The sequence below is a fragment of the Pyrgilauda ruficollis genome, unplaced genomic scaffold, assembly GCF_017590135.1.
Source record: "Pyrgilauda ruficollis isolate IOZ18807 unplaced genomic scaffold, ASM1759013v1 scaffold24, whole genome shotgun sequence".
Taxonomy (NCBI): domain Eukaryota; kingdom Metazoa; phylum Chordata; class Aves; order Passeriformes; family Passeridae; genus Pyrgilauda; species Pyrgilauda ruficollis.
The window spans coordinates 12,052,173-12,078,820 of record NW_024523648.1 but is presented as its reverse complement, the minus strand read 5'-3'; the positions used below and the strand labels follow the sequence as shown (position 1 = coordinate 12,078,820).

The 26,648-nt window shown below is 37.6% G+C and overlaps 1 protein-coding gene across 1 annotated transcript; it reads right to left on the bottom strand.

Annotated features, from left to right (window-relative positions):
• Positions 1 to 6: 6 nt before the first annotated feature.
• Positions 7 to 26,440, bottom strand: TMEM181 (transmembrane protein 181). Its single transcript, XM_041469996.1, has 17 exons — positions 26,313 to 26,440; positions 22,190 to 22,293; positions 18,153 to 18,208; positions 16,774 to 16,864; positions 16,098 to 16,216; positions 14,918 to 15,037; positions 12,891 to 12,971; positions 11,810 to 11,909; positions 10,961 to 11,091; positions 10,267 to 10,358; positions 9,152 to 9,209; positions 8,410 to 8,512; positions 8,262 to 8,313; positions 7,588 to 7,670; positions 6,394 to 6,483; positions 4,700 to 4,766; positions 7 to 3,809 (listed from the first exon to the last, which is right to left on the bottom strand). Exons 2-17 carry the CDS (start codon positions 22,281 to 22,283, stop codon positions 3,731 to 3,733), a joined length of 1,416 nt encoding a protein of 471 aa, XP_041325930.1. The 5' UTR covers positions 22,284 to 22,293; positions 26,313 to 26,440; the 3' UTR covers positions 7 to 3,730.
• Between the last annotated feature and the right edge of the window lie 208 nt (positions 26,441 to 26,648).

Sequence of the window (26,648 nt, the reverse complement as noted above, 5' to 3'; positions counted from 1 at the left end):
ACGATATAAAGATAGAAAACTTTATTATGAACATATTTAACAATGATTATGCACATAAAGTCTTCAAAGAAACTTTCTTGAAGTAAAATATTCAGTTTTCCTTCATATTCCACATTAGCATGAAATTTTACAACATAAATGGATAATTTGCTGATATTAGCATAACTTACACAGAATATTTAACATGTCCTCATGCACACTTTCTCAAAGCAGCATTTAATTACAGCTTCTCATTAAACAGAGCATTTATCTTACACATTTTTATACCATTTTGGTACACAATTTTTCCATATTTTCATTTTACATATTTACAAACTCCTAAAAAAATGTTACAGTAATGCAAAAGTTATTACTGGCATAAGCAAAAGGAAATGGGTGGGGAAATTAGGTGACTATGGATGAAATGTTGTCATTTGGCTCAGAGAAAGACTACAGATCGAAGTCTTTCCTAGCTGGAACTGTTCTCCCCAGTTCTGGTACCACAGATCCAATGCACAAGCTGTTTCTCACCAGTGTTAAGCCTTAGGCTGCCTCTTTGCCAGTCCCAGGAAAGTTTCCACCAATTTCAACACTGGCTGTGTTTGTAAAGCAAATATTACAGAAAGCAGTTGGTATGAGTGGCTTGCACCCAATTATTGATTTCTTAGAAGACCCTTGTAATCACTGTGTACATGGAAGTCTTGCAGTAATTAATGGGATCTCCTTTAGGGCCAGGATCACTGTATGCTGTGGGGCCTTCCTCTGTACATTTCTTGTTTTGTACCTTGCAGTAGTGATGCAAATAACTATTTAGCAGTAGTAAAAGGAAAGCCAGACTAGCTTCTTAGAAAGATTTCTTCTGTTTGACCCTTGGATTTCAACACTACTCAGAAGTGAATTTGTGCCACCTACTCCCAAGCTGTTTACAACCCATATTGGAATATTCTTCAAATACTGTCTCTGCTCTCCAATCATGGAAATAAGAGGAGTCTTGCTGGCAAAACTAGTTCCTCATCTGCTTCACTGCTTTTGCCATCTTATTGTATATTGAATTTGATGCAACAGTGATTCAACCAAGCTACCATAACGCTGTAGCACTTCCAAAACAGAAAGCTATTTTGCATGGCAAAAAAATTGCTTAAATATAATCTCTAAAAATAACCACAGAAATTATTTTCTCACTATGTTCATAGTGAGATACTTACTTTAAGTACACATTTCCCATTCTTAGCTTTTCTATTTCCACTTCGAATGTAGTGATGTAGTGAAGTTTATTCAAACAGAACAGCAAGAGAAATGGGTTGAAAACAGCTTAGAAAAAATAATCTCCAAGTTAGATTAAAAATATGTTTTTTAGTTAATGAAATCCCAAGGCATGACACTATTTGAGAGTGAACTGTAAACACCAGTTCAGACTGTGTTAAGAAACATTGGTCAAATTTTCGTAACAATTTAGGAGAGAATTAAACAATATCAGAGGAAAAATATCTGAGTATGTAAGAATCGTGTAAATATCAGTTTTTGAAAACCTACTTCCTGTACCTACTGTTACTCCAACAGAACTTGAAAGGATTTGGCTCGTGTAAACAATGCCAAATTCGTTGCCAAGTCTGATTCTGCACATTCAAATAGGGAGAGTTATCCCAGAAACAGTAAAAACGAGAATGGACTCTGGATACAGAGCATCGCCCATTCCCTTCCAAAATAGTCTAAAAAGAAGTGCTGAAGGTACATTTTACTACAGTTTTCTGGAAAGAAAACCACCACTAACTTGAATTACTTCTTTAGTGTTTTCCTGTATGTTCTTCTAAAGTAATACCAAGTAAGAAGTTAAAGGGAAAAACCTGCTCTTCCTCCCCAGTAATTTCCTTGCTTTAGCCATACAACAGTGCTTTGGCTTCTAACAAAGAAATGATCCCTGGCACAAAAAGGTTTTCATTTCAGATACTCTCCAAAAATTTCACAGCTCCACATAATTTTAGAAAGTTTTCCTTCTCTCTCTCACACGCACACAATGTCTCACAACACATCTTTAGCAGAGCACTGATTTAAACTGAACTATTCTACGACAGCAAGGGCGCAACCACATGAAGCCGGAGTTCCTTTGGTCCTCTCTAAGTGAGTTGCTGCCTTGTGCAGCCTCCCCTTCATGACTGAACAGCCACCAGAGGGTCACTGCAATGGGCACGGTCTAGAGCAGTTGTTGCATTAAAGCATAACAAATCTCCTTTTTCCCCAATATGACTCAGCAAGTCCAGCAGGACTTCATTGCACTCTTCTGCTTAAACTACTTTAATGATGAGCACAATCCCCTAGTGCAACCCAGCACCATAGTGTAGTAGATTAACAGTGCTTTTGGGAATCTTCTAAAGCAGCAGGGCAGAGAAATTTTACAAGAGTAAATCTCTGTTGTAAGTACATGAAAAATGGAGATACTTTTAGAAATGTCAAGTATCTGAAAACAAAAGTAGTTACAAACAAACATCTTAAATAAAGAACCGAACAATGGTGTAGGAGAAAACCAACTTCTAAATAGAGAAGCAGCAGCATTGTACAAGGAATACTTAATTCCCATATAACTTTGTTCCAGCACAGACTGGAATACAAATAATCACAACATGTGCTAGTAAAAGTTCCCATCATACACTGGTGACTGGTATGACAAAGAAGCTGAACTGTGCACAGAACATGCTCACAAGCTGACTCTCAGACACGTTCAGTACATGAGCAACCACAACTGTTCTTAGCATGAAGAGTAACTATCTATGAATACAGCTTAAGGGAAAATTGATGTAGGGGAAAAAACTCTAAAAATGAAATGTTTGGAAATTTGAAACTGTAATTCCTTAAGACTTCCATACTCTATTCTCTGTAAGTGACAATCTCCTCCAGCATACAAGAAGACCAGTAAAAAGCCAGTGCTGGCTTCCTTCTGAGATCTGTTGTGGCTGAAACATTTCCATTTGAAATGGCTGTTTAAAAAAACCAATGCAGACACTTCTGCTGTAGCAGTAAAGCATGTCATGAAACACATAATTATACAAATAATTTTGCACCACTGAGAATATTTTGGCTCACTACAACTTGCCTATTTGCCCGTATCTTGCACTTCTAAATCCGGTAAACTTACTGAAATGTATTTTAAAAATGGCCTTAAGTCTGTATCACTTATTTGAAGGAAGAATAGAAAGCCTGTGTCTTCTTGCACTGATTAAAAAAACAAAACACTTCATTCCCTGCCTGCAGCTCAAAAGGCTAAGGTAGAAAACTGAAAGGGAAATGAGGCACTTCATACCACAGTGGACAGAATACAAAACAGCTAATGCAAAATGCAAGAGATGAATGGCAGTATGCTGTACATCATCCTAAAGAGAAAAAAGAAAAGAAAACAAAACAAACAAAACAAAAAAAGCCAAAATGGAGCAGCAAGGAAGCAATTTGAAACGCAGTATACAATCTGTGAGACTTTTAAACGGAAATAGACAAAGATTTTAGTCCACAGACATCCTACTATTAGGCATTTTATAAGACATGTAAAAATTTGGATTCTTCAGTTTTCACCACAACCATTTCCATCATTTGTTTTCTCAGTTTTATCCTTGTAAACAGAAACAGAAGCAGGATGTCCTTCCTGGGAATTGTGTTCAGGTGACAGCAGACTGTAGGAACCCAAAGAAGTTGTCCAACAAGGAAAACTTCAGAATTGGCTGAACTCCAGATGCACAAGTCTGTCTGCATTGAAACCAGTCAATCAATCACTGTCTGACTCTTCTTTATATTTGGCTCTAATAGCTTGGCCGTTCTGAAGAGGCATCTCTTCGTAGTCACTCCTGTGAAACAGACACGTGTTGTAATTTCTGAACATACAACAGTTCAGATAGGAAGTTGAAAATAAAGAGGAGGACTCTAAACTACATTGAGGCATCAAATTGTTACTTGGGTAAGAAGCTGGTATCTGTTTTTCTTCCTTGTGGGAGCTATGAACAACACGATTTTTGCTCCAGAGGATAAAAGTTTCTCCAGTGAAAGCCATTTTTCACATAGAATAGCAAGAAGCAAGCTGGCACTACCACTACTCATCTAACTAACCAAAGGCAAGCTATCCCAGCATGAACTTGTTCAGGTTACTGCAGTGTTGGTCCCATCCTCACTGTTCCAGCCACTTCAGCGTCTTTGGTGAGAGGTGAAAACATCACGGGTGTATTTCATGTCCAGCACAGACACCTGACTGCGATGGGTCTCAAGTGCTACTGTAATTCTCATATTACATAAAATCATCCAAGTCAAGGAAGTTTTGCTAGACTTGATTATTCTTCATTCAGTAAGTGCTGGAGACTTAAGAAGTGACCCTGTCCTTCCCTGAATAATTTACATATGAGATGGCTCTTTGCTAATTCCATCTGACTCCTGCAGTCCTTCCCAGTGTAAAAAGGAAGCCCTTTCCCTTCATAGCTCTTACTGCCTTCACTCCATGAGCTACCAGCACCATAATACTTTCTTACCTGTTTGTATCAGTGCCATGGCAATCCCTTTTAGAAACCAAAAAAAAAAAAGAAAAAAACATGCATTCTCATTGTATTTCTGTTTCAGAAAAGGCTATACTTCTATTCTTTAGGCAGAAAACTTTCACTAACAAACCCTTCACTTAATTAATATGTAAAAGAATATTGCAAAAATAACACACCAGAAGTACCTCTCCAAAGGTATTTTTTAATCTTACCCATAAATCACATCATCATCTGAATCATTCAGCATAGAAAAAGCAGGATTGTCTTTCAACTGTGATTCTGGAAAACACAAATAAGGGTTAATTTAGTGTGTTAAATAAATGTGACTGTAGTGCTAACTCAACATTGTAGCAACAGACACAACAACTTCCAAGGCAGTCATAACCATAGTTCAACAAAACTATATGTAAACAGGAATTCTCTCCTTTAAATTCACTACCTTTCAGCCACATAATTATAGTGTTCTTAAGAGTTAAGGAGACAACACATTTTTATTTATCTAAAAACGAGATTCATTAATCTCATTTTTAGATAAATATTCTACATGTTGTCTAAGTTCATTTCCTCCCCTGTGCAATTTCCCGTGTCATATTTCAACCTGCACATAAATTGATTATTCTTAATCAAAATTTCTTATGTATTTAAAAAGCACAGACTTCTTGATTATTTCTAAACTAAAAATATAGTAGACCAAAGTTGGAATCCCTTGACTGCAAGTCAGTGATTATCTAGTTATTCTCTATCCTTGAAAGAGATGAAGAAACAATTTGTACCTTTATTGTGAGATGAAAAGAAACACATACTTTCCAATTGCTATTTATGACAATTCCCTCTAGCTTGTTTTAAGGGCTTAATTTCTTGCATAATCTGTGCTGCTTAGCTGCAGTTCATAGTTATATGCAAGTAAAATTCAATCCAGCAATTTGCCATAGCAACTTTTTCCTGGCAGCATTTTACCTTCTGCTGTCTACAAACAAATACTTCTGCAACCCAACAGAAGGCTTCCAACTTTATCTGCAGATCCAGCCAGTTCTTTTTCCGTTCTGAATGGAAAAATAGCATTTTTCTGGAAGTTTTCTTCATCTCAATTCTAAATTAGGGAAAGGACGAGCTCCACTCTTTAGTGCCTTCCCCCTGCATGCTCTCAGCATACATGATACAATTGGACAGGTTGCTAGATAACCTCATCTAGGCCTCCTTTCCCATGAAAGGCTGTGCCACATCATCTTTCCAGGTCTCCTTCAAACTGGGCTCTTCTATGGTTCTGTACCTTGAACAGAATGCTTAAAGCAGACAATGTACTCAGTAAAAATATTTATTTTAATGATCTTTATCTTTTAGTGAGGGAAATATTTTATAATCATTATGTAAGTCAGACTGTATTCTTTATATCACAATGCAAAACCAGAATTGCCACTGACTCAATCCTTTGTCCCTCCTTACACGGGCCCTGTGCAGCCCCCCGCCATAGCAAGTTCTCCAAAATTTCTCCCATATTAGAGATCAGTTTCATTCCTACTTTTCCAACAGCACTTGGATTTCAGAGTCCAGTTTGCCAGCATGGCGATGTATTAACTTGCATTAGAACAAAGTACAAATGAAGTGATGCTGTTCCTTCAGGGCTGTCTGTGAGTCACTTCAAAGGTTGGTGCATTACATGCAAACATCATACTGACTGTAAACTTGACCTAGGTGCACAAGAATTCAGGCCCAGCTAATCAGCTGATTACATTTTATGTGTTCCTTCATATTTCCAATGCTAATTTGCTCAGGAGCAGTGAGTGCAGCTCTGGCTTCTGTTAACTCAAAGCAAACCAGAACAGTAATGAGACAACCAGGCATTGCACAGCATCTGCTAATAGGGCAGCTTGTCATCCATGTTTGCCAGACAATGGCTCACACTTACCATACAGTGCGTTCTTCGAGGGGGAATACACAAACGCTAATGTGTAGAGATAAAAGTTCAATAACCCATAAAATGATAAGAATTCTGCTGGTAGTAAGTGTTAAGGACATTGCTCAATATAGTTCCATACATATTAACTTTGGAAACAAGACCCAACCCACACACAGGCTGTTTCAATGGAAAGAATGTTTACCTTACTCAAGTTTGTGAGCACGAGTGGCTAAATAAAACTGCATGTTTTAAATTCAATGACAACTACTGTACTCAAGCCATTTCAAGGTAAAGCTCCCACTGAAAACAGAGCTTTAACACAAGTAACATTGTGTTAAGGTAACATTTGCTGAGGTACAGTCTGCTTTTGAGCAGTGGAGTGTATGGTCAATCAAATGGTTCTGCCTTGAATGCTGAAAGAAAGCAGAGTAAGTTGGGTGTTCAGGTGGGTTTAGTTTGGTTTATTTTTTTAAAAGTTCTTCCTTGGCAGAGTGATGGAGGAGGAAGGAGAAAGGACATGTGGACAGAACTCCGAAGATGGTTTCTTGCCTTTGTTTTAGGTGAATACTAAAGGTTTTACATACTGTTTTCTCCTACCTCCCAAATCATACCTAAGCTAATCAGCAACCAGAGCAGCTGCAGTCACCCAGAGCAACAACTAATAGTTCAGGGCAGGAATACAGGTCACAATCCTGCTGGCAAAAGACATCAGAAATAGTCTCTCAAGCCAATTAAATTCTCTGTTGTGAGCTGTATCACATGTAGACTTGGACCAATATACAAACGTATTTTCAGTGACATCCAAACTATTAATTTCTCATATTTTAATACGCCCCATGACAACCGGTAAGTATAGAGCAAACAACTGAGCAAACAACTGAGGCAGCAAATACAGCCAAATCTGCCATAATATCTCATTAAAATTAGTTAGATATGCATAAGGTATGCATATCTAAGACTTCATTTCTCTTGGAGAGTATCACAAGCAGTTGTGATGTCTGTGATGTGGACACACTAAACTCAGACAACTTTTATGAAGAGCCATTGCAAAATGCTGACAGGAAATCCTAAACAAAACAGACTCAACTACAAGAGTCCACCTAGAAGTCAAAGGTCTCACTCTTAGATACATCATTTTAAAGCACCTTCTGCATGAAAACAGATTAACATTCCTACTTGAGCAGTATCACAGCACAAGGATATAGTTCTGATAATGAGTTGACAGCTCAGCAACAAAGTTGTCCTGTAGAACTTGTGCTCCAAAGCGTAGGTAGAGTATAACAATGCTGTGGGGAAAAAAATAAAGCATATAGGTGTACTGTGTCCTTAGGCTGCAAAATTGGAATAGTAGGTTGATAGAAGAATATATGAGAGGGTAATTATGTTAACATGCAGACCATTTATTTTAAGATACATTTGCTTAGCTAGTTCTAAATTAAGAATGATTCTTTTGTGATTCAAAGTTAGCACTCAGCTGAGAAAAGCAGAAATCCTCAGATTTCATCCACTACAGACAATCCAATAGTCAACAGCTTTTTGAAATAACAGCTTGGTGTAGGGAAAACAGATATTAACAGTAATGTAAGAAATTAACAGTAAACTTCTGCGTTGACTAAGTGAAGCCTACAAAGCTCCAGAAGAGCTCTGCCAAGTGAACTTCGAAATCTTGTGCATTGCCAGGTAATCGAAATAATATACAGTTAGGTCAAAAAGCCTCAAGAAGGGTTATAAAATTAAGAAATGCTTGCCATCACAATAATATTAAAAGGCAGTCTTCAGTTTCATTGACTAACTTATTACAACAAAATGTATTCAAAGCCCTGAAAAAAAGGTTAGAAAAGTTAGAGTACTGACAAATGTACTTCGAAAAGCCTTACCTAATGACAAGCACTACAAAGGTTAATGCAGTCAAGAATTTTAACCTGAGATCTGAAAAAGATGGAGAAAAGTTGTTATCAGTGAATTTACACCTACATCTAGGAGAAGCAAGCCTGTTTGGGAAGAATCAAAAGAAGTATTCCTTACCAACATAAGGCATGTTTCGAAGTTCTGAGCATGCTCTCACTATCAGGAACAGAAGGTAGAGAATGTATGTGGTTGCCACCACAAGGAAGAAGATTTTCATTCCCTATAAGGAAAGTGTTAGGTTTTATTATTTAATAAGATTTCATCTATTCCTTCTTCTGTCAACAGAAATAATTAGTTTTGAAAAGCACAACACAGAATGGTCAATTTATACAGGGAAAGTAGGCTCATGAAACAAGGATGGTGATACATTCAGGAGGTTTTTGGGGAACGTATAGAAAGGATGCTTAATAGGAACCAGGATTTTGTTAACCAAATTCAGAGTTGGCTGAATCTCAATAATTCTCTAAAAACACAGCTCCCAAGAACAATACAAGAACCCATGTACATCAAATCTTCTTTTACAAGAAAATCTGAAATTTGCTAGAGTAGGGGACCTTGGCAGGAGTTAAGAAGTACAAAACTGAACAACAGACTAAAAATTTTTTCTTTCAATCCCAACAAACTTGTGGTGTTTAGACTCCAGATTTGCAATACAATTTACTTTTCTCAATGGGACAGCTATCAATACAGTCTATCTAAAGCAAAAACGAAAGTATTCTAGTCAGAGTAAGACTGTCTGAGCAGCATTTTCTGTTTTCTAAACTGTGTTATACATTTTTATAAAAGAACAGGCCTGTATATCTTTATTTTGCCTACCTGTACCTGACAATTGGACAGCAAGAAGTAATTTTTGACTTACCTGGAAATTACCTGTGTCAACCCTGTACTGATACGTAGGGTCATGTACTTCATTCACACTAGAAAAGATTAAAAATTAAAAAGTGGTATTAAAAATGCATAATTACAGACAAGGTTAAAAAGACATGCTCATCAAGAAACCCACTCACAAAGAAAAGGCTTAAGGTTACTATGTAGAGCTTATAACAAAAGGGTTTGGCTGTGTAAGTTGGTGCAATGCCATTAATTCCAATGGAGTCATGACAATTTACCATATATAGCAAACTAAATTTGTAGAAATACGGAGGATTTAAATTGGGATCATGTCTAATCTCCCCACTTGTTTTTTAGAAAATGCGTATCATGTAAATTCCTACAAGCCTTCAGGATTCCTACAAGCCTTCACAATTCACTGTCTACATTTTATCCTTAGAAAATTGTGGCATGAAGCCTTCCCTCATAGCAATTTTACTAATAGCACGAGCATTCCTGCACCTGCACTGCTTTCAGTAATGTACAATGGCAAGGAGAAGTTTAGAAGGCATCTTCCTTCTGAGAGATAAAATAAGGGACAAACACTTGAGACTAAAACAGTATAAAACTACAAATGTACTAAAATGGATGAAGTTTTCTGCGTGAGGGAAGAGTGACACCTTTATGTTAACACAACAAAATGGAAAAAAGGGAGAACCACTAAACCAAGCAAAATAATGGAGTTCTGAGTAAGGACAGCATAGCTTGACTAAGCCATGTGAGTACCAGTTGTGCAGGTTTAATAGTCAAGAAAGTCTGGTCAAACTATGTCATAATTAGCCACAGAGAAACTGATGCCTCAGCTACTAAATGCTAATTGAGCCATAGCACTAGAATGATTCCTGTAGGGAGCCATAACACACTGACGAAGTAGAATGATTTCTAGATCACACTCAGATTTATGAAATTATTTACTACTAGGTTGTCCATGGAGAACTGTTTTCAAATCAGTCACAATCTGCAGAACAGAAAGATGCAGAATTTGAACTCCATTCCTGTATCACAATCCGAGCATTAAGAAATAGATACCACTAGGTACACACAGTCTTCTCCTTGGTGAACGCTCTCAGCTCATACTTGTGCAATACATTTAAAATTACTTACGTTTGCCATATTCCCAGAGTAACAGAGGCCAGCCACAGCAGTCCAACAATAAAGAATTTGGGCAGATAGAAAGTTAAGCACTTCCTTTCCCCCTGTTAAGAGAACAATAATGTGGTGAAAGTGTAAACCCACACTTGAGATATTCGTTCTTGACAGATAAAATAACTATCATCTTTGTTTTACTCAACATGAACTGGATTAAGAGACTCATCTTTTGCATTTTTACCCTGCACAAGTGACTAGAGAAGATATAATATTGTATCATCATTTGTGTTAATAAGATGAAGTAGAGTTGGAGCATCCTATTTATAAGGTCCCACATATTTCACTGATAATGCAAATACAGGCATAGGCTCCAGAATTCCTATTTCTCTTATGTAGTATTTTAAAGTAGTTGAAAAAAACCAATCAACTACCACATACAACATAAAAACCCTTCAAGCAAGAATGAAGCATAATGGCATCATAATTCTGACGACTGTCCCATCTATTGCATTTAGGCTTGGTTGACTCAAAATAATCTACTTCACCATAAATCATTCTAACTGCAAAGCTTCATGTGACACGTTGTACTTTATGAATAAAATAAATGTTTGTTTTGTAAGAATTTGATTTCGTTTTTGTCACCTTTTGAGAGAACTGAACAAAACAAGTCCTGTCTCCTCAGTAAGCAGAAGATACTGTACTCTCTTACCTGTACTCTTATACCATGGTAAACACAAAGCCAAAACAACAACAATGCACACAGAAACAGCGACTGGAATAGATCATCCAGCATTCCAGGAAACCAGCTGTTCACCAGAAAAGAAAGGGGGAAAAATGGATCTGTAACAAAACAAGAAAAAAGTTAAACACAGAGAAAAAAAATCCTTTCAGTATGAAAAGTAAAGCAGAATCTAACTTCAGCAGAGCAAAAAAAAGCCTATATTTTTTCAAATTACCCCAGTAAATGAAATTGGAGCTTCTTTTATTTTAAATAAATTAACAAAGAAAACGGTGCCTCCAGCAGCAATCCACTCTGTTGTAGCAATAATCTTGAATGGTTGCCAACATTTCTAGAATTCAGGTTTTATTAAACTTTCTACTAAACCACTGTTAATGGTGACAACCTAAAAAATTACCGTATAATGACTAAGATGAAAATATTCTTCTGGTACTGCTAGAAAGTGCTAGAATTTGCTGTGTTTTACTGGACTAAAAGTAGCCTCCATTTTTAACTGAAGTGTGAATATCTGAAAAATGAAGACAGCAGACAAACAGAAATTGAAAGGTTAAGTATGCAGGCACCTATTCCAATCAGAGCTTTAAATAAATAGTTGACATCCATGTGACTGAGAAGAACAAAATCCACCCACTCATTATGCCCTTGAATTTGCTACACTTGGAAAGGGCTGGTTTTTTTTTAAATTTAGTTTTCTGAAGCTTTATAAACAACTGCTTATAAGTTCAAGGAGAAATTCCATTTTGCCTTCTCTTTTTGTCTTTTCTTTTCCTGCTTCTGTTTTAAAAAGGTGCCTTTCCAAAAATTCAAGGATACAAGTACCATTGTAAAGTAGCAAGAGAGGAAGTAGGATGGACATCCATTTCTGTTCAATACCCCAGTCTCTCATGGAGAATTTCCGCAGGGAATGTGCAAAGAGACACTATAAAACAACAACAACAACAATTTGTAATGAAGGAATACAGCCTCCAATGGTTTAACCAGAGCTAAGAGAGAGCACAGCACACTGCAAAGGCTACTTCACAAGGCCTTTGCCACTGAGAACACTGTAAAACGGGCACCAGGTCTCCTAGTTTCTATTTCAAGTTTGCTCGCTGACCCCAATGCAAATTACTTAATTCCTCAAGCAAACTGGGAAGTAAACCAGCCAGTACCTGAAAATCAACAACATGTGAAAAAAAAGATGTTGCCTCATTGTGTACTGGTAACACACTATCAATGACTTCCACTTGAACTCACTTTTTTAAAAAGCAGATTGCATTTTATATTCACCATTATCTGAGCAACATCATCTACAAGAAAAATGCTAGGCAAGCGTGCATTATTTTGGCATCCCTACTTTGAAAATTCAGGATTTTAGATTTTATGTTAGCTTTTTTTCCAAACACTTCTATTCCAGGAGCCAAGACAGGTTAGAGAGGAGACATCATCTAAATCATAGCATAATTTAGGTTGTAAGGGACCTCTGGAGGTCATCTGGCCCATGCTCACATGCAAGGCAGTGATAACTTTAATGTCAGGTCAAGGTTAAACAGCCCACACTCTGGCCATCCTATTCCTGAGCCTACCTACACTGCAAAATAATACTTTTCTTCAGCATCTCATCACAACTTCCTTTGTCTAAGTAATTTTTTTCTGTTTAATCCAAACCCAGAGTTTAGAAAAACAAGTTTTCCATTTATCCTGTTTTCTTAATGTCCCTTCAATACCACTTGTAAAAACATAAAAGCAGCAGCTACATAAGTATTTCAGAAACATTTTTACACCCATTCAGTGTAAACTTCAACATCCAGTGTAACATCAACTTTGCTGCCTGGGGTTAAATTCCTAACCACAGCATTAGAGAGCACTGTTGTCAGCTGCCTACATAATAAACTCCAGAAAAGCTACAAAAAAATCTTACCGTGACCATAAAAGTAAGAACCACAAAGACAAATCGGAACCATATTTCAACTTGTGAAAAGGTTGGATTATAGGTCTTCCACTACAAGAAAACAGAAGAGCCTGATGAGTAGTATTTTGACAAACTACATATGACATCAATAATTAGCACTTTATTGCAGATACTGAAAAGTTCTGTGGCTTTTCAAAATTTAAAGGTATAACTAAATTCCATAAAGGTATAACCAAATTCCACTGCGTCACCATAGAAAAATAAAGACAAATTTGTAATCACAGGACTATCTGATAAAAAGATAAGAAAAGCAGCATAATAGCCTTGCTTCTCTTTTATCCTGCCACTTCCTAACATACTGCTGTCCTGTTTTAAAGCACTCTCAGGACAAATAGGATAGTCTTCATTGATCTCAACTGCACTTTCAATCAAAGTTTGAATGCCAATAAATGAGTAAATCCAGTGTGTTGTTCTGTACTACCAAGGTCAGATGCATAAATTATGAAGAACTCAGAAAGGTACAGGGGCACTTCCTGTAAGGAGTCGATTTTCTTAAAGCTTACTCACTTGTCTCAGAAGTTAAAAAGAGAAAATCATGTAAAGGAAGGATAAGCAGCTTACCAGAAACACAAATCTTTACACAGGTTAAGGGGGAAAGCCTCCTTCTTCTACTCTAACTATTAGAAGGCATAAATATTAATTATAACATGTCAGTTTACATAAACTCTGCTCTGTTGACAATTTATCTCATACCTGGCATGCTTCTGAAGCCATTTTTGAAATGTAAGCTCCCTGGCACAACACACGCTCTGCTCATCTGAACAAGCTTTACCTTTCAATGTATTAAATCTGTCAACCTCTGTCTTGTCTTTTTAAACTGTAAATGTAGAATGAAAATTATATGTAGAGAAACCTATTATACAAAAGGCAATCCACTGATTTCAACTGAGATCACCATAAACAATTTAATAATTAAATAAATGTGACAATTTTAGTTGCTGCAGGAAAGTTTGGGTTGAAGGTTTTTTGGGATTACATACAGGTCTCCCTTAAAGGCACCCTGCAAAGGAAGATAAAAAACTGTACAACTACAAATGCCCCAATACTATGCTCTGTTTGAAATCTGGAAGTAAATAAAGGGTTTGCAAGCCTAGGGTGTTTTTCCCCTTAGAGCTTATTTTTAATTATGTGCTTTATGCACTGGAGTATTAAAAATATTAATATTTAGAAAGTTAATTTGGTATATTAAAAATATTTTTCCTTTACAGTAAGATTTTTGGTTGCTACCTGCTCTGACACAGTGAATGTTGTATACAGGTAAATATACCAGAGGAACCTGTGTTATTAACCTGGTTAAGTTCCTTTTTCTCCCAATGCAAATGTTTCTAAATTTCTTTTGGAAGTCAATCAATACACATTATATATATAAGTGCTTTATAAGCAATCTTTAGCACTATTAACTGAGATAGTTATTCCACTGGAGATCATTTGAGTGAATTATTTTAGTAACCTGCTTGTGTTAGCTGAAAAAAAAATCAATTATCTTCCTCATAAGCACAGTGCCCTCAAAAAAAATCTCTCTATTTTCCTTTGAGTTAGCTAAACCTTTCCAGTTCACACTTTTATGAAGTCTGGAAAATTTTGCTAATTCAAATACACCTCCTGGGGAGGCTGAAAAAAAAATACCATCCTGCAGACAAGCAGCATCTCTATAAGCAAATGCAGAAAACTGGATGTTCTAATCTAGCCTGCCTATTGTAAAAAATATCTCCCAGCACTCAGACTGAACTTATCTATTACAGAATACAGCAGCAGTAGTTCTGAGAATTTTTTTTTTCCTTTTAGAGTTAAAAAAATTGGTCTAGACCCTTATCAACAGTAAATGCTGTAACAGCTCTGACATCAGTAGTGACAGAAAAAAATAATTATTATGCATTTTTTTATCTTCAAAAATATGATACTTTTTTGTTGCAGTTAAAGCACACTTCTACAGCATTAAAGAGACTTCTTTTACTAGACGAAACCTTTATACTTACTGTGAAAGTAATATTCTGGATGGTGTATGTTAACTTGTTCAGATCTTCAAAGCTTACAAATATGTTGTACTGAGTGTAGTTCAGGTAGCCCAGATGAGCAACAATGATTTCACTGCATTTCTGGGAACACACACAGAGAACAGAACATAGAAGTCTTCAAATTATTCCAGAATATGCACTGTTAGTACAGGTTGGAGAATTTGTTCATAAATGGTCCAATATTGATTATATTTATTATATATCTCACCAGTCTCAGTCAGTCTAATCAAGACTTTCTTGAAAGATACCAGAGGGAGCAGAAGAAACTGCTGAAGTCAGTCAGGTGGATCAGTGGCTGAACAATAAACAGTGCCAGCTTTTCACCTGAGCCAGTGACAGCAACTGCTTGCAGCAGCTGGATGGAATGAAATAACTCTGTCACTAACTCAAGTTGGTGAGATGGGACTACCTTATACTAACTCATTTAAAAAGTTAACAGGAGAAAAGAGAAAATCCAAGTATATTGCTCTCTTGGCTGTGTAATTAAATCTAATGGAGCACTTCTAATTAATTTCTGCAAACTTCACAGATATATGCATATATCTATATAAAAACACTTGATTTACTATATATGCTTATCATAAAAAACTTCAGCTATGTCCTTCCTAAGGGATTTGCACCTGGAGAAGCTGTTTTGAATGTCTTTAAGCTTAAAAATTTCAGTGAAAATTACAATCTCCAAATAAAATGTTTCTTCACACTGGCAAAAAATGTGGCTTTTTCAGAACACAACTGCCAGCTGATTTCAAGCGGATTCTGCAAGGTGTTGGAGAAGAATTTTTCTCTCCTCTGGAACACTAGATGAAATCTTCATCTACAACATCCCTTTCTTCAGTACTGCTAAACCTGTTTAGGTGACTGAACAGGACACACTGCTTTACTGACAAAGAGCAGCTCTAACAAGAAAGAGCGGTCTTTAACAGGCAATAGACACAAGTCACAGAAGTAAACTGAAAAATGATGGACAGGAAGGTGTCTTGTCAGCATTACCGCCTCCATTGCCGTTATAAATAAAACTGTCCTGTAGAGTCTTTCCTGAGACATGTTTAACAGGTCCATTCTTATTTGCAATGTAAAGTAGGATGCACACAGATTTAAAGAAAATGCACTACATCAGAGTTTTGTTTAAGCAAGTGCATACTTGTGCACAACTGAGTAACCTCGTCCGATTGTGAACTTGATTGTTAACGTATGGTGTGCTTCCATCCTTCACCACTCCCAGGACTCTGACTGTCATAGTCACATTCTTCTTGAGGGATACTGGAATTAAAACAGAAAGCATTAATCTATTGTAACATGCAGAAATTAAATCTCAAAGAGAGTTCCAAAATTGTTTAAAACACATATGCTATCCAAATACTACTCAGACTAACCCAGTTATACATTACTGGAGTAGGGTACAGTATTTTTATACACAGGCAGTAAGCCACAAACCCTGTACTGAGTCTTGACAGATTAACAATTACTAATACAGTATTTCTCACATTGATACAGGGAAGCTGTATTGAAAAATCAGTATCATTACAATCTACACATCTAATTCCCCCCAAAATGAAGAAGGAAATACACAGATTATCTAGATACTATTGTTTTCACAAAAAATAACAAACAACTTGTCCCCTACTCCTGCTGCTTACAATTCAATCAGTCCATGTTTTTACCAAGGGAGGCAGCTGAGGTGGAAGAAAACTGTATCAGTGGAAAAACCCACCAACCACAGCCAGAAAGCAAGAGGATCATGTGTGTGACAGATGGAATTAAAGGTACAATAGACAGGTTGCTATAGCAGTTTCCTGAGAATTAGGTCAGATTCTCACCATCATGCTGATCCAGCTCAACCACACAGGTCAGCCACAGCTGCTGGTTGTAAGTTGACAGTGGTGGTGAACTTAAATTAAAGGGCTTCAGCTGTAAAAAAAACCCCACAAGGTTAGCACCAGCCTTTAAACTGTTACATTACATATCTGTAGTTACAACGATGAAAGGCATGTTAATTATGTTTGTGACAATGTTTTTGAGAAGAGATTTGTATGTGCTACTCTGAGGACAGCATGATAAGCAGCTCACATAGAAGTCTTCCAGAAAAGCAGCCTAAACAGCACATGTATTTTGCAAAGCACTGAAGTAAGGAAAGGTACAACTACCTAAACCTTATAAAAGCAGCAGCAATAAAACAGAAAAGTTCAGATGTGAAAAACAAAATCCTGAGGCCTAGCCTAAATAAAAAAAAATAATTTTTAGCACTTGACATCAAAAGTCAGATTTGTGGGCCTTCATCTGCTACAAAGTTTTAAGACTGTTAAACTATAATTACAAAAAAGTCCTATTTTCCACAAGGTTTTCTAAAACTTCCACATTCAGTTCAAAAGAATGAAAGGTATCATTAACAGATAAAATTACACGCAGGAAAGACTTCTCTAATTTGAAATTAAGATGTGCTTGAAAAACAATAAAACCCACCCACAGTACTGCATCAATCCAAACATATATAGGTGACTGGTAGGTAAAAAAAAAAAACAAAAGCGTCCCAGTATATTTAAAGAAAATGCACTTTGAGAAAAAACCCACAACAAAACCTTTTCAGCCCTTTCACAAAAAATACTTTAGATATTAGTTTGACAGTGAAAAGCTAGACAAACAAAAATGCAAGAACCGAGAACCAACATATGAAAGCACTTGAGAATATGTGAATGTTCCTCTTAGGAAGCCAGATCCCATGTCTTGGTCACATGATAGTGAACAATTAACAAGAAATATTTCTTTACAGATGATAGAAAGGGAAATCACACGAGGGATAGCATTAGTTGCCACTGAGTGCATTGTTTTTCAATTGTTTTTCAATGCATGTTCTCAATTTCTGTTTCTGAACCCTCTACAAGAATCTCCAACATTAATTCACCAGGGAAAAACTCATGTGCTTCTTCATCAGAAACCTCTGTGCAGAAACACTCTAGAAATCTCTACCTGACCTGCTCACAACAGTAAGAGATCAGAAATTGCTGCTGGGCTATTCATGAAGTAACACAGGGGTAGTACAATACTGCATGTTCAGCTTCAAACTGGAAAGCACCACTAAGACGTTCTGCAGTAAAAGTTTAAATATTTAAAATAACCGGAGGGAAGGAGAGAAATGTTTAACATTACTAACATCAAAAAAAGCCATTCATATAATCCAACAATATTTATTAATTCTTACCTTTAGGCTGTTATTTAAGTCAGTTCTTGCTACAGAGGTTTCAATTACATTAGGACCTACACAATATATAAGAAGGAAGAAAGAAAATAATATTGAAGTATACATACAAGTGATGATGTAAATATAGGTTTTCAAAAGACTGTACAAAATACCACCTGTAAAGCAGGTAAATAGTATTCCACTTTCCAGATGTTTCAGATAAAGGGTAAAGTACTTGGATATTTCAATATAATTTATAAATTTTACCTGCATGTTCCTTTAAGCATCTCTGACATGGTATTTCTACACATTATTAAATAAAGTAAATTATAAATCAAGAACTCCTCGTCAAAAGCCCTGAATGTGTACTCTAAACTACTACAATTTTAGTAGTAGTTTTTTATTCATATCTATATCTATCTGTATCTTTCTATATATGTATATATATCTCCCAGGATTTTATGGGAATGCAGTAATGAAAGCACTCAGCTACAGAACCCCCTTGTTTAATAAGATGAGGCTGCTGAGGGCCATGTCCAGTTAAGTCTTTAACATCTTTAAGGACAGAGACTCCCACAACCTGTCGGGGAAACCTGTTTCAGTATTTAACTCACATTACATTAAGAAAAATTTCCTAATATTTAACTGGAATTTCTTGTGCCCCAGTTTGTGTTGCACCTCTGAGAAAAGCCCCATCTTCTTTGTAACCCCTGATATGATGGTTCCAGAGAGTGGTACAATTTCCCTTTAGGCATGCAAGAGCACGGGGCACTGAGGACAAGAGGAATGCACGTGTGTTTGTGTTTTTACATAAACAAAACATGAAAGGACTAAACCAGGAAAGTGACAGGGAATAGTAGAAAAACATCTGTCTACACAGCAGATTGTGAACACACACAGAGAAGATGTATGGCAGGCAGGGAGATCAGCAAGACATATACACCTGTATTTGGGCTAGGAAGATCCCTCTGTCCAAATGGTCTCTCCCTGTATATATTTGGTCTGGCAATTTAACGGAATTTTCTAACTCTCAAACTATGCTCTTTCAATCACAAACTCAGTATTATAAAAATTATGCAAGAAAAGCAGTTTCTCACACAGACCAAACATTTCAAAGTTACTACAAAGAAAGAAGGGAAAAGAAGTGTATAAATGAGCAACATAGGATCGCTCTGTCCAAGATAGGTTAGCTGTCATCACAGCTCTAAACATGCAGCACTGCTTGGGCTCCTACAACCACTCTAATAACAATACTAACCATCTCACAGACTTAAAGAGGAAAATTAAGAATTTCAGCCATCACAGCCAGAATTTCATATTAGAATTGCAGTGCAACATCATTAACAGCCACCACTATAAAGTCAGTTCTGCATCATTGAACTTTTCAGCTCTCAAGTACATATAAACCAGATTTTTGAAAGGCATTTTTTGTTTTAAAAAACAAAATTGAGTTTCAGTAGGTGTTGACAGTTGGTAAGTCATCATATATCAGTAATTAAGTCTTGACAAAACAACTACAATTAGCCTTTATAAGGGTTTTTAATTTTTTAATTGGAAGATATGAACCAATATTGGGACAAAGAAATCACAGTGAAAGTTCTTAAGAACAGCAACCAAACAAATAATGAAGCTCTAGTACTATAACTGCTTCTTCTCTAGCAAGCAATATATAAAAGCTATGGCTGCACCACTAACAAATGGAGACTAATTTAAATAGTTACTGTTTTTCTTTTAGTCTTGCTCACTTAACATAATAACAGACAAAGGCAAAGAACTATCCTGACTTGATGAACCACACAGCTACAGAAAATGAGTTCTGCACTGTGGATTTTCTTTGAACTTGTCTCATCCCGAAGATAACACAGACCCATTATGAAAAGAGAAAGAGAGTTGAGTGCAACTTGGAAAAAACTCCAAACAAGTCTGTGTCTGTTTTGGGTTACAAGAACTGTAAGAGCAGCATCCATCTCTGATCAAACTATATTGATTTCTCAGATGAAAATCAAGGCTTCTGCCAGGCTTCCCAAACTGCAGGTGTAGATGTTGAGTGTGGGCAATGGCACACTTAAGTAGCACAGAAAATATGGATGTATCTCCCACACTTTCATTTACTTAGTGGGTTTGGTGAGCTTTTCTCAGACTCTACCCTTTAATGAGGGAGAATTCTGTTGTTAGGGCCCCGCCTTCTATTCACAGGAAGCAAGCAGCTGTCAACAAAAGCTGTGAGGAATATCACAGTAATTGTTCAGTGGATCTCCTCCCAAGGTAAACAGCATTCTTTTAAAAACATTTAAGTTATAATAATGAACACTGTCACCCAACTATCCAGCAAACCAGTCTTACAAGGACAGGAATCCCACAGCCATGCCAGCTCCTGAAGGGGATCACAGGCAAGGCCTGGGACCACAGCATGGTACAGATGACCAAGTGCTGCTTGCAGCATCCAAGTCCCCTGGGCCAAAGGTAACCACACCACCAGATTACTCTGCATGCAGACACAATACACCAGCACAGCTCCCTCTCAGGTTCTGCTACTGATTAGGAAAAAAACACTCAGTTTTCTCTTCCAGAAGCATTCCCTAGTCTTACATAAAACAACTTTCTTTCATTTCTTGCAGCCTGGCAGTGTAAATATACAACTACAAATATTGTTCAATTTTAAAGCCAAATAGCCCAGTTACACTAAATTAAATAATTAATTTTCCCCCCCTCTTTATCATGAAATGCACTTTTGCAAATGTGCTGATGCAGTATTTTAGTGGCCAAATAATGCCCTTCAGCATCCTTCAGCAAGTCACAGGAATATCAGTGGTTAACCTTTATGAACTGAAAGCCAATTTATATAAATAAACTGTATTTATTTATGGCTTTATTTATTTATTTATTACTTTTATATTTATGGCTTTATTTATTTATTATATATGGCTGTTATAATAAATCAAACAGCAGGAAAGAAGATTTTATTTCACAGACAAATTTTATTATTGAAGGCTATTATGAAAAATGTACTGCCTACAAGGCACGGATGGGCATAAAAAGCCCAAACAGCTGCCTTCAATTAACCCACCCTTCTTCCCAAGTCAGGCAGGACTGGATGGCTCTGAGGTCTGGGAGCCCTTCTCACTCTGAAGGAGGTGAAGGACAGGGCAGAGGTGGAGAAAACCCAACATGTCGAAAAGTGTCAGAGATGGACACAGGGGAACACACTGGACATGCCGAGTGATGTGGAAGTCAGCAGTAAAGTAGAGGAAGATGGTAACAACCTAAAGTAATTCTTATATAGGTTGCTTAATGAGTACCAGTCACTTTCCTTCTCCCTGTCACTTAACTTCTGTATCGATAAAGCTCTTCTGACAGCAGAGTATCAGTATATTTAACACTGCTAGAAGAGCACATTGACTTATTTTTCAAGTGTGTTTTAGCCCTGGAAAAGCCCTCTGGCAGGAAATAAAGAAGGGCCCCCTACTTTTCAACTCCCTAGTGACACTGTATCTTTGTTGACCAGACTACCACAAATCTCTCTGATCTCCAGGACGAGTACCCAGGCTTTATGTGCTTAGCCTCCCAGGTCATGCCAGGACTCTCACAAAGATCTCTGAAACCAGAGACCTAAACTCATATATGTTTAACAAGTTTATATTTTTATACTAAAATATTTTGTATTTATGTGGCATCTATCACCCAAACATTTAGAAGGCTTTACAAACAGTTTCCTCACAGGAAATCAAGTACTAGCATTACCATTTTACATATAGAAATACAAAGAAAAACAATTAATGTAGCAGTCTGCTGAAAAAATTATGTTGCAATGAAGCTACTTGTTTCATTTTATCGACTCTCCCCTGCTGCAAAGCAGTTGCAAATACCAAGTCTTTGTAGGTATTACTTCTATGAAAAAGTGGGATGGAATAAAACTTCCCTGTCCCTGTAAAGACAAAGGCTTCCTCAGACATCTCAGGAGCAGTAAGCTCATTAGCATTTAAATACATCTGTAAATACCAACAGGTTTAGACAAAGTATATGAGAACTGTAATCTTTTAAAAAGAGAACATCCTTACCTGCTATTCCTATGAAGACTGTCAGACCAAAACAAATAAAGAATACGACAAAGACCAGAACAAAATGCCTTTTGGACAGTGTATACAATCGCATCGGGGCCAGCCTACAGGAAGCAAAAGAAACCACAGAATTAGTGTCTGTCATATTTCTAAAGGGGCAGAAAATAAACCCCATTCATTCTTCAACAAAGAAAATTAAACCAAACACTGAGGTAACATGTAACACTAAGAAAAAAGATATTAATGCTGCTTCATAGAGCAAAGAGAACAGGCATTATTAAACACATGTATGCATGCACACATCTTTGCTCCAAAATGTATGAATTTTGCCCGTTTTTTAATGTTAGGGTTTTCTATTGTCCTAAAACTTGTGCAACAGAAATCATTTCTTAAAGGGAGAAAAAGTTGGTTTTGTTATTTCATACATTAATAACTTAAACATCCAAGACCCTATGTCTCCTGCAATGAGAGACATGTCCCTTAATCTAAAGGGACAGACATCACTAACAGCTTAGTTACCTGCACAGGATCTTGATGAGGTCTCTATACCCTATAAATATACTTCAGCCTAGCAGGATCATCCCTAACAAGGAGTAGGGCAGGACTTCAGACCCGCTAGATGTGCATGCTCAGGCTTTGAACTCTTGGCTCCTGAGCTCCAGCAAAGCTTGGGAAATAAAAACTTGAACTCAAGTTTGCTATTGGACACCTAAATACAAATACACATACAAGCAATGACATCTCCCGCACTATGCCTTGGAGGTTATCATTAGGTTAAAGACAAAACAGGGGCAGGGGTGTGGGTGTGCATTGAAAATACCAACTGCATTCCCTGGAAAACAGGTCACTTCCAGTTCTGTTAGCCTAAGGGAAATATGATCGAATAACTAATCTTACATAAGGTGGACAAATCCAGCAAACATTTCTTCTTGAGATACACCAGAACTGAGCCACCACATACCTGACTTTCTACTGCTGTTCCAGGAGGTATGATCATAGCAATCTGTACAGTTTAAATGGCAAAGCTGCAGGACTGGGGGGGCTGATGGGCTGGTGGTGGTGTTTTTCAATAAATTTGTATGAGCAGCATCATGGAAAGAAATAAAACCTTAAGACTTTAATTACAGCACTCCCTTTTAGCTTGGAATAAAACTTCTTTCTTCTTTTCACCAGCTGAATGGTGCTCTTACCGGTTCACCACATGAACAAAGAATTGCAGAAGAGGTGGTGAAATCCCCCCCATAAGCCCAGCCTGAACTCTGGGACCAGGTCCCATGTGCTGCATGCATGGCAGCCCTTAAAGTAAGGCAAACAATTCACTTTAAACCAGTGCAAGGATTTAATAATAACAACCTCTGTTTTCGTTGAGAAGTACTTCATTTTCACCAAATGAAGCACTACCAAAACCAATTTGAATTATTTCTTTACTGTAAAGTTTGAGAGATCCAAATCTTAATTTATTAACACTGAAAGGAGGTGGGGAAGGGAGGAAAACCCCACAGAAATAATGAGAACTACAAGCAAGTAGCTGCAAATGTTACAAGCCTGCACAAACTGGCTGTGCAGGACTGCAGGCACAGCACCTGCAGAACACTTGTCACACACCTTTACACACAGCAGAAACTCTGCATCAGTGTAGGGGTCAGAACAGCCGACTGTACAGCCAAAAAAGGCAAACCATACATGAAATGACCAAGTAAGTACCATATAAGCAATATCAGATCATCACACAGAAGCCTCACAGACAAATAGGATTTTAAGCTGACTTTTTAAAATGCCAATTAATAGAGGCATTCCAAACCAGAACTTGTCTGCTCAACTTTTGCAGGGATGTAACTGCAGTATTTTTCTTACATCAATGTCTTAAAACCTCAGCCTTCATGCACTTAAACCATGTTAAAGCTATTAAATCCATACCAGTTCTAAAACAACTAACTAAGGGGCATTTTTCCATCAGCTCCCGGGGCTCCTTCAGTTCCAGAGATGACCTGGTATTCCCTGTCTACCTGAGTACACCAAGTATGGGATATTATCTTGAGATACCAAAGTATTAATCGTAACAAGAAAATCCTTGACACATAAAAGCAGTACATAAAATGTGGACATGCCTAAATTAACTGTAAGAGTTCAAGTGGATACCAAACGCTTCATGGCAGAGCACATACTGAGGATCTCTCCACACAGGAAAGTCCAAGGCTTGAGCATAGCTGACAACTGGAAGGGCATTGTGTTTGCAGTAAAGCATGACACATACTTGTGCTGTCTGGACAGCTCATATCTGGGCATCCACTTGAAGCTACAGGCTGATGCAGGACCCTTCTGACTTGCTGTGCATGTTCCTGGTTGTTTTGTTAAGTTTCCTAATTTCAAAGTTTTTTCAGACATTTCAAAATGCATGATGTGGACATGAAAAGCAGCTCCCTCTCCACACTCCTTACAGGAAAGCCACCAGTTCCTCACCCAGCCAAGAGTGTTACAACCACTGGCAATTAGCACCTGGGTTTACTCATAAGCCAGAGTAGACGTGCTTGTGAGCTTTTGAAGAAACACCTTCCAGACATTGGCTCATTCTTTATTCCAGCTGCTCTCCAGATGGTGCAACACCTAGGAATGGGTAGGTGTACACCTATCTACCAGCAGGGATGCTGTAGCCAGCCTAGAGTGGAGACACAGAGAGCAGGGACACGCCCTGTGCTCTCCTTTCATTCACACCTGCACTCCTCAAGTCTCATTTAAGCCACTGGCTGAATGTGCTGCTTTAGAGGTCTGTAAGGCAACACAGACCCCTGTATGTAAGAACTCAGCCAAATCTTAACTGCACTTCCCATGAGGGCAAACCACAATTTACAGCATTCCCATCGGGTGATGCACGCTCCACTGCCCCTCGCCGCAGAACTTCCTTGTGCAGATTTCAGTGTCTCGCTGCACCTATCAGCAGCTGACACAGCAAGCAGGTAAAATCACCTTCCCATGAGTTCATTGTTTAACACCTGCCTTTTGGAAAGAGATTATGTAAAGTTTATGAATATATGTAAGAGCAAGTTGGTGATGCCTCACTGACAGCCTCTATCTTACATTTGAAATGCCCAAGAAAGAATGAAATGTTGGAAACACATTTATAGGAAAATCAAAAAGATTACTCCCTCTGGGTGCACCTGTTCAAACAAGTCAAGAATTGTGCTTTGCTTTACCAAGCAAAGTGGAAGATACTTTAATAAGCCCAACCACAGCAGTCCAAAGCTCAAGACTAGGCATCCAGCTGTCTGCAGGTCTTTCAGGCAGCTTTTACCACCTACACTCAGCTTTACCCTAATTCAGAGTGGTTTATAATTAACTTATGTCTGAAACCGGCTGCAAAGGAGGAGAAAACACTGAGATACAAGCAGAAGAATAGTATATTCACACATCTCAAATAGCAGTCAGCAAAGCTAAACTGCTCTAGTGCAGCCTGTGACAAGAGTTAACTTTGGAAACACACACTCATAACTACAGCAATCTTTCAGTAGCTATTCATACATGAGACATAAAGGTGGGTTACATTTTGCTTTTGGAGTAAAGTTTTGTCTCAAAAAGGTCAGCAAAACGTTTCTCAGGATATTTCTCATCTTCAATCATTACTCATGACTGCACAACAAAGTCTTTAATGAAGACCATCACCTGTTATATAACAGTTTTCACTAAAGACTGACTTTAAAGAAGGGAAAGCTGTGGCGAAACTGAGATTAAGCAGTAGGTAGGCACAGAGTCGATATCAAAATCAGAAACAGCTCGCTTTTATGCACAGCAGCTTTTCTGAAATCCTAGCCTCAACATCTTTGCCTCCAACTGCTCTTCTCTATTTTAGGCTCACTCCCAAATAGAACCATCAAACCCACTTTGATTTGAATAATTATATATTCTAGCTACGTTGACAGTACTGGGGCTATCCACACACCCTGCATTTGCTCATGGTTTAAATACATTGCCTGCTTTGGTGTCCCTCAGAAGACCTTGAATTTCTTCTTGCAAATGTATTCCACAAGGGTTAACAGCTAACGAGGCAGCACATGACTGCACAAAAAAGGCATAAAATTAACATAATTTGCTACATGACAAATGACAGATAATCACGGCTATGCTTTACCTTTGTATGCATGCACGGGGTGGGTTTGGCTTTTTTGGTGTTTTAGGTGTTGTTCATTGTATTCATTTAAGTTTGAATAATTAATCACGGCTATGCCTCTGTCCATGCCAAGAAATATCCGGGAAAACAAGTTTTTCCTTTTCCCTTTAACAAACAATCTGAGAGTGAAGATACCGGGGGTGGGGGTTGGTTTTATTTGCCATACAAAAGGCAAACTCACATCATTCACCCAAAGAAAAGGACAGACACCCCCGGGGCTCCGAGTGGCGAACACAACCTCAGAAACCTTCATTTAACCCTCGGCGAGCTGATTTCCTCAACGAGGACAACATGTAT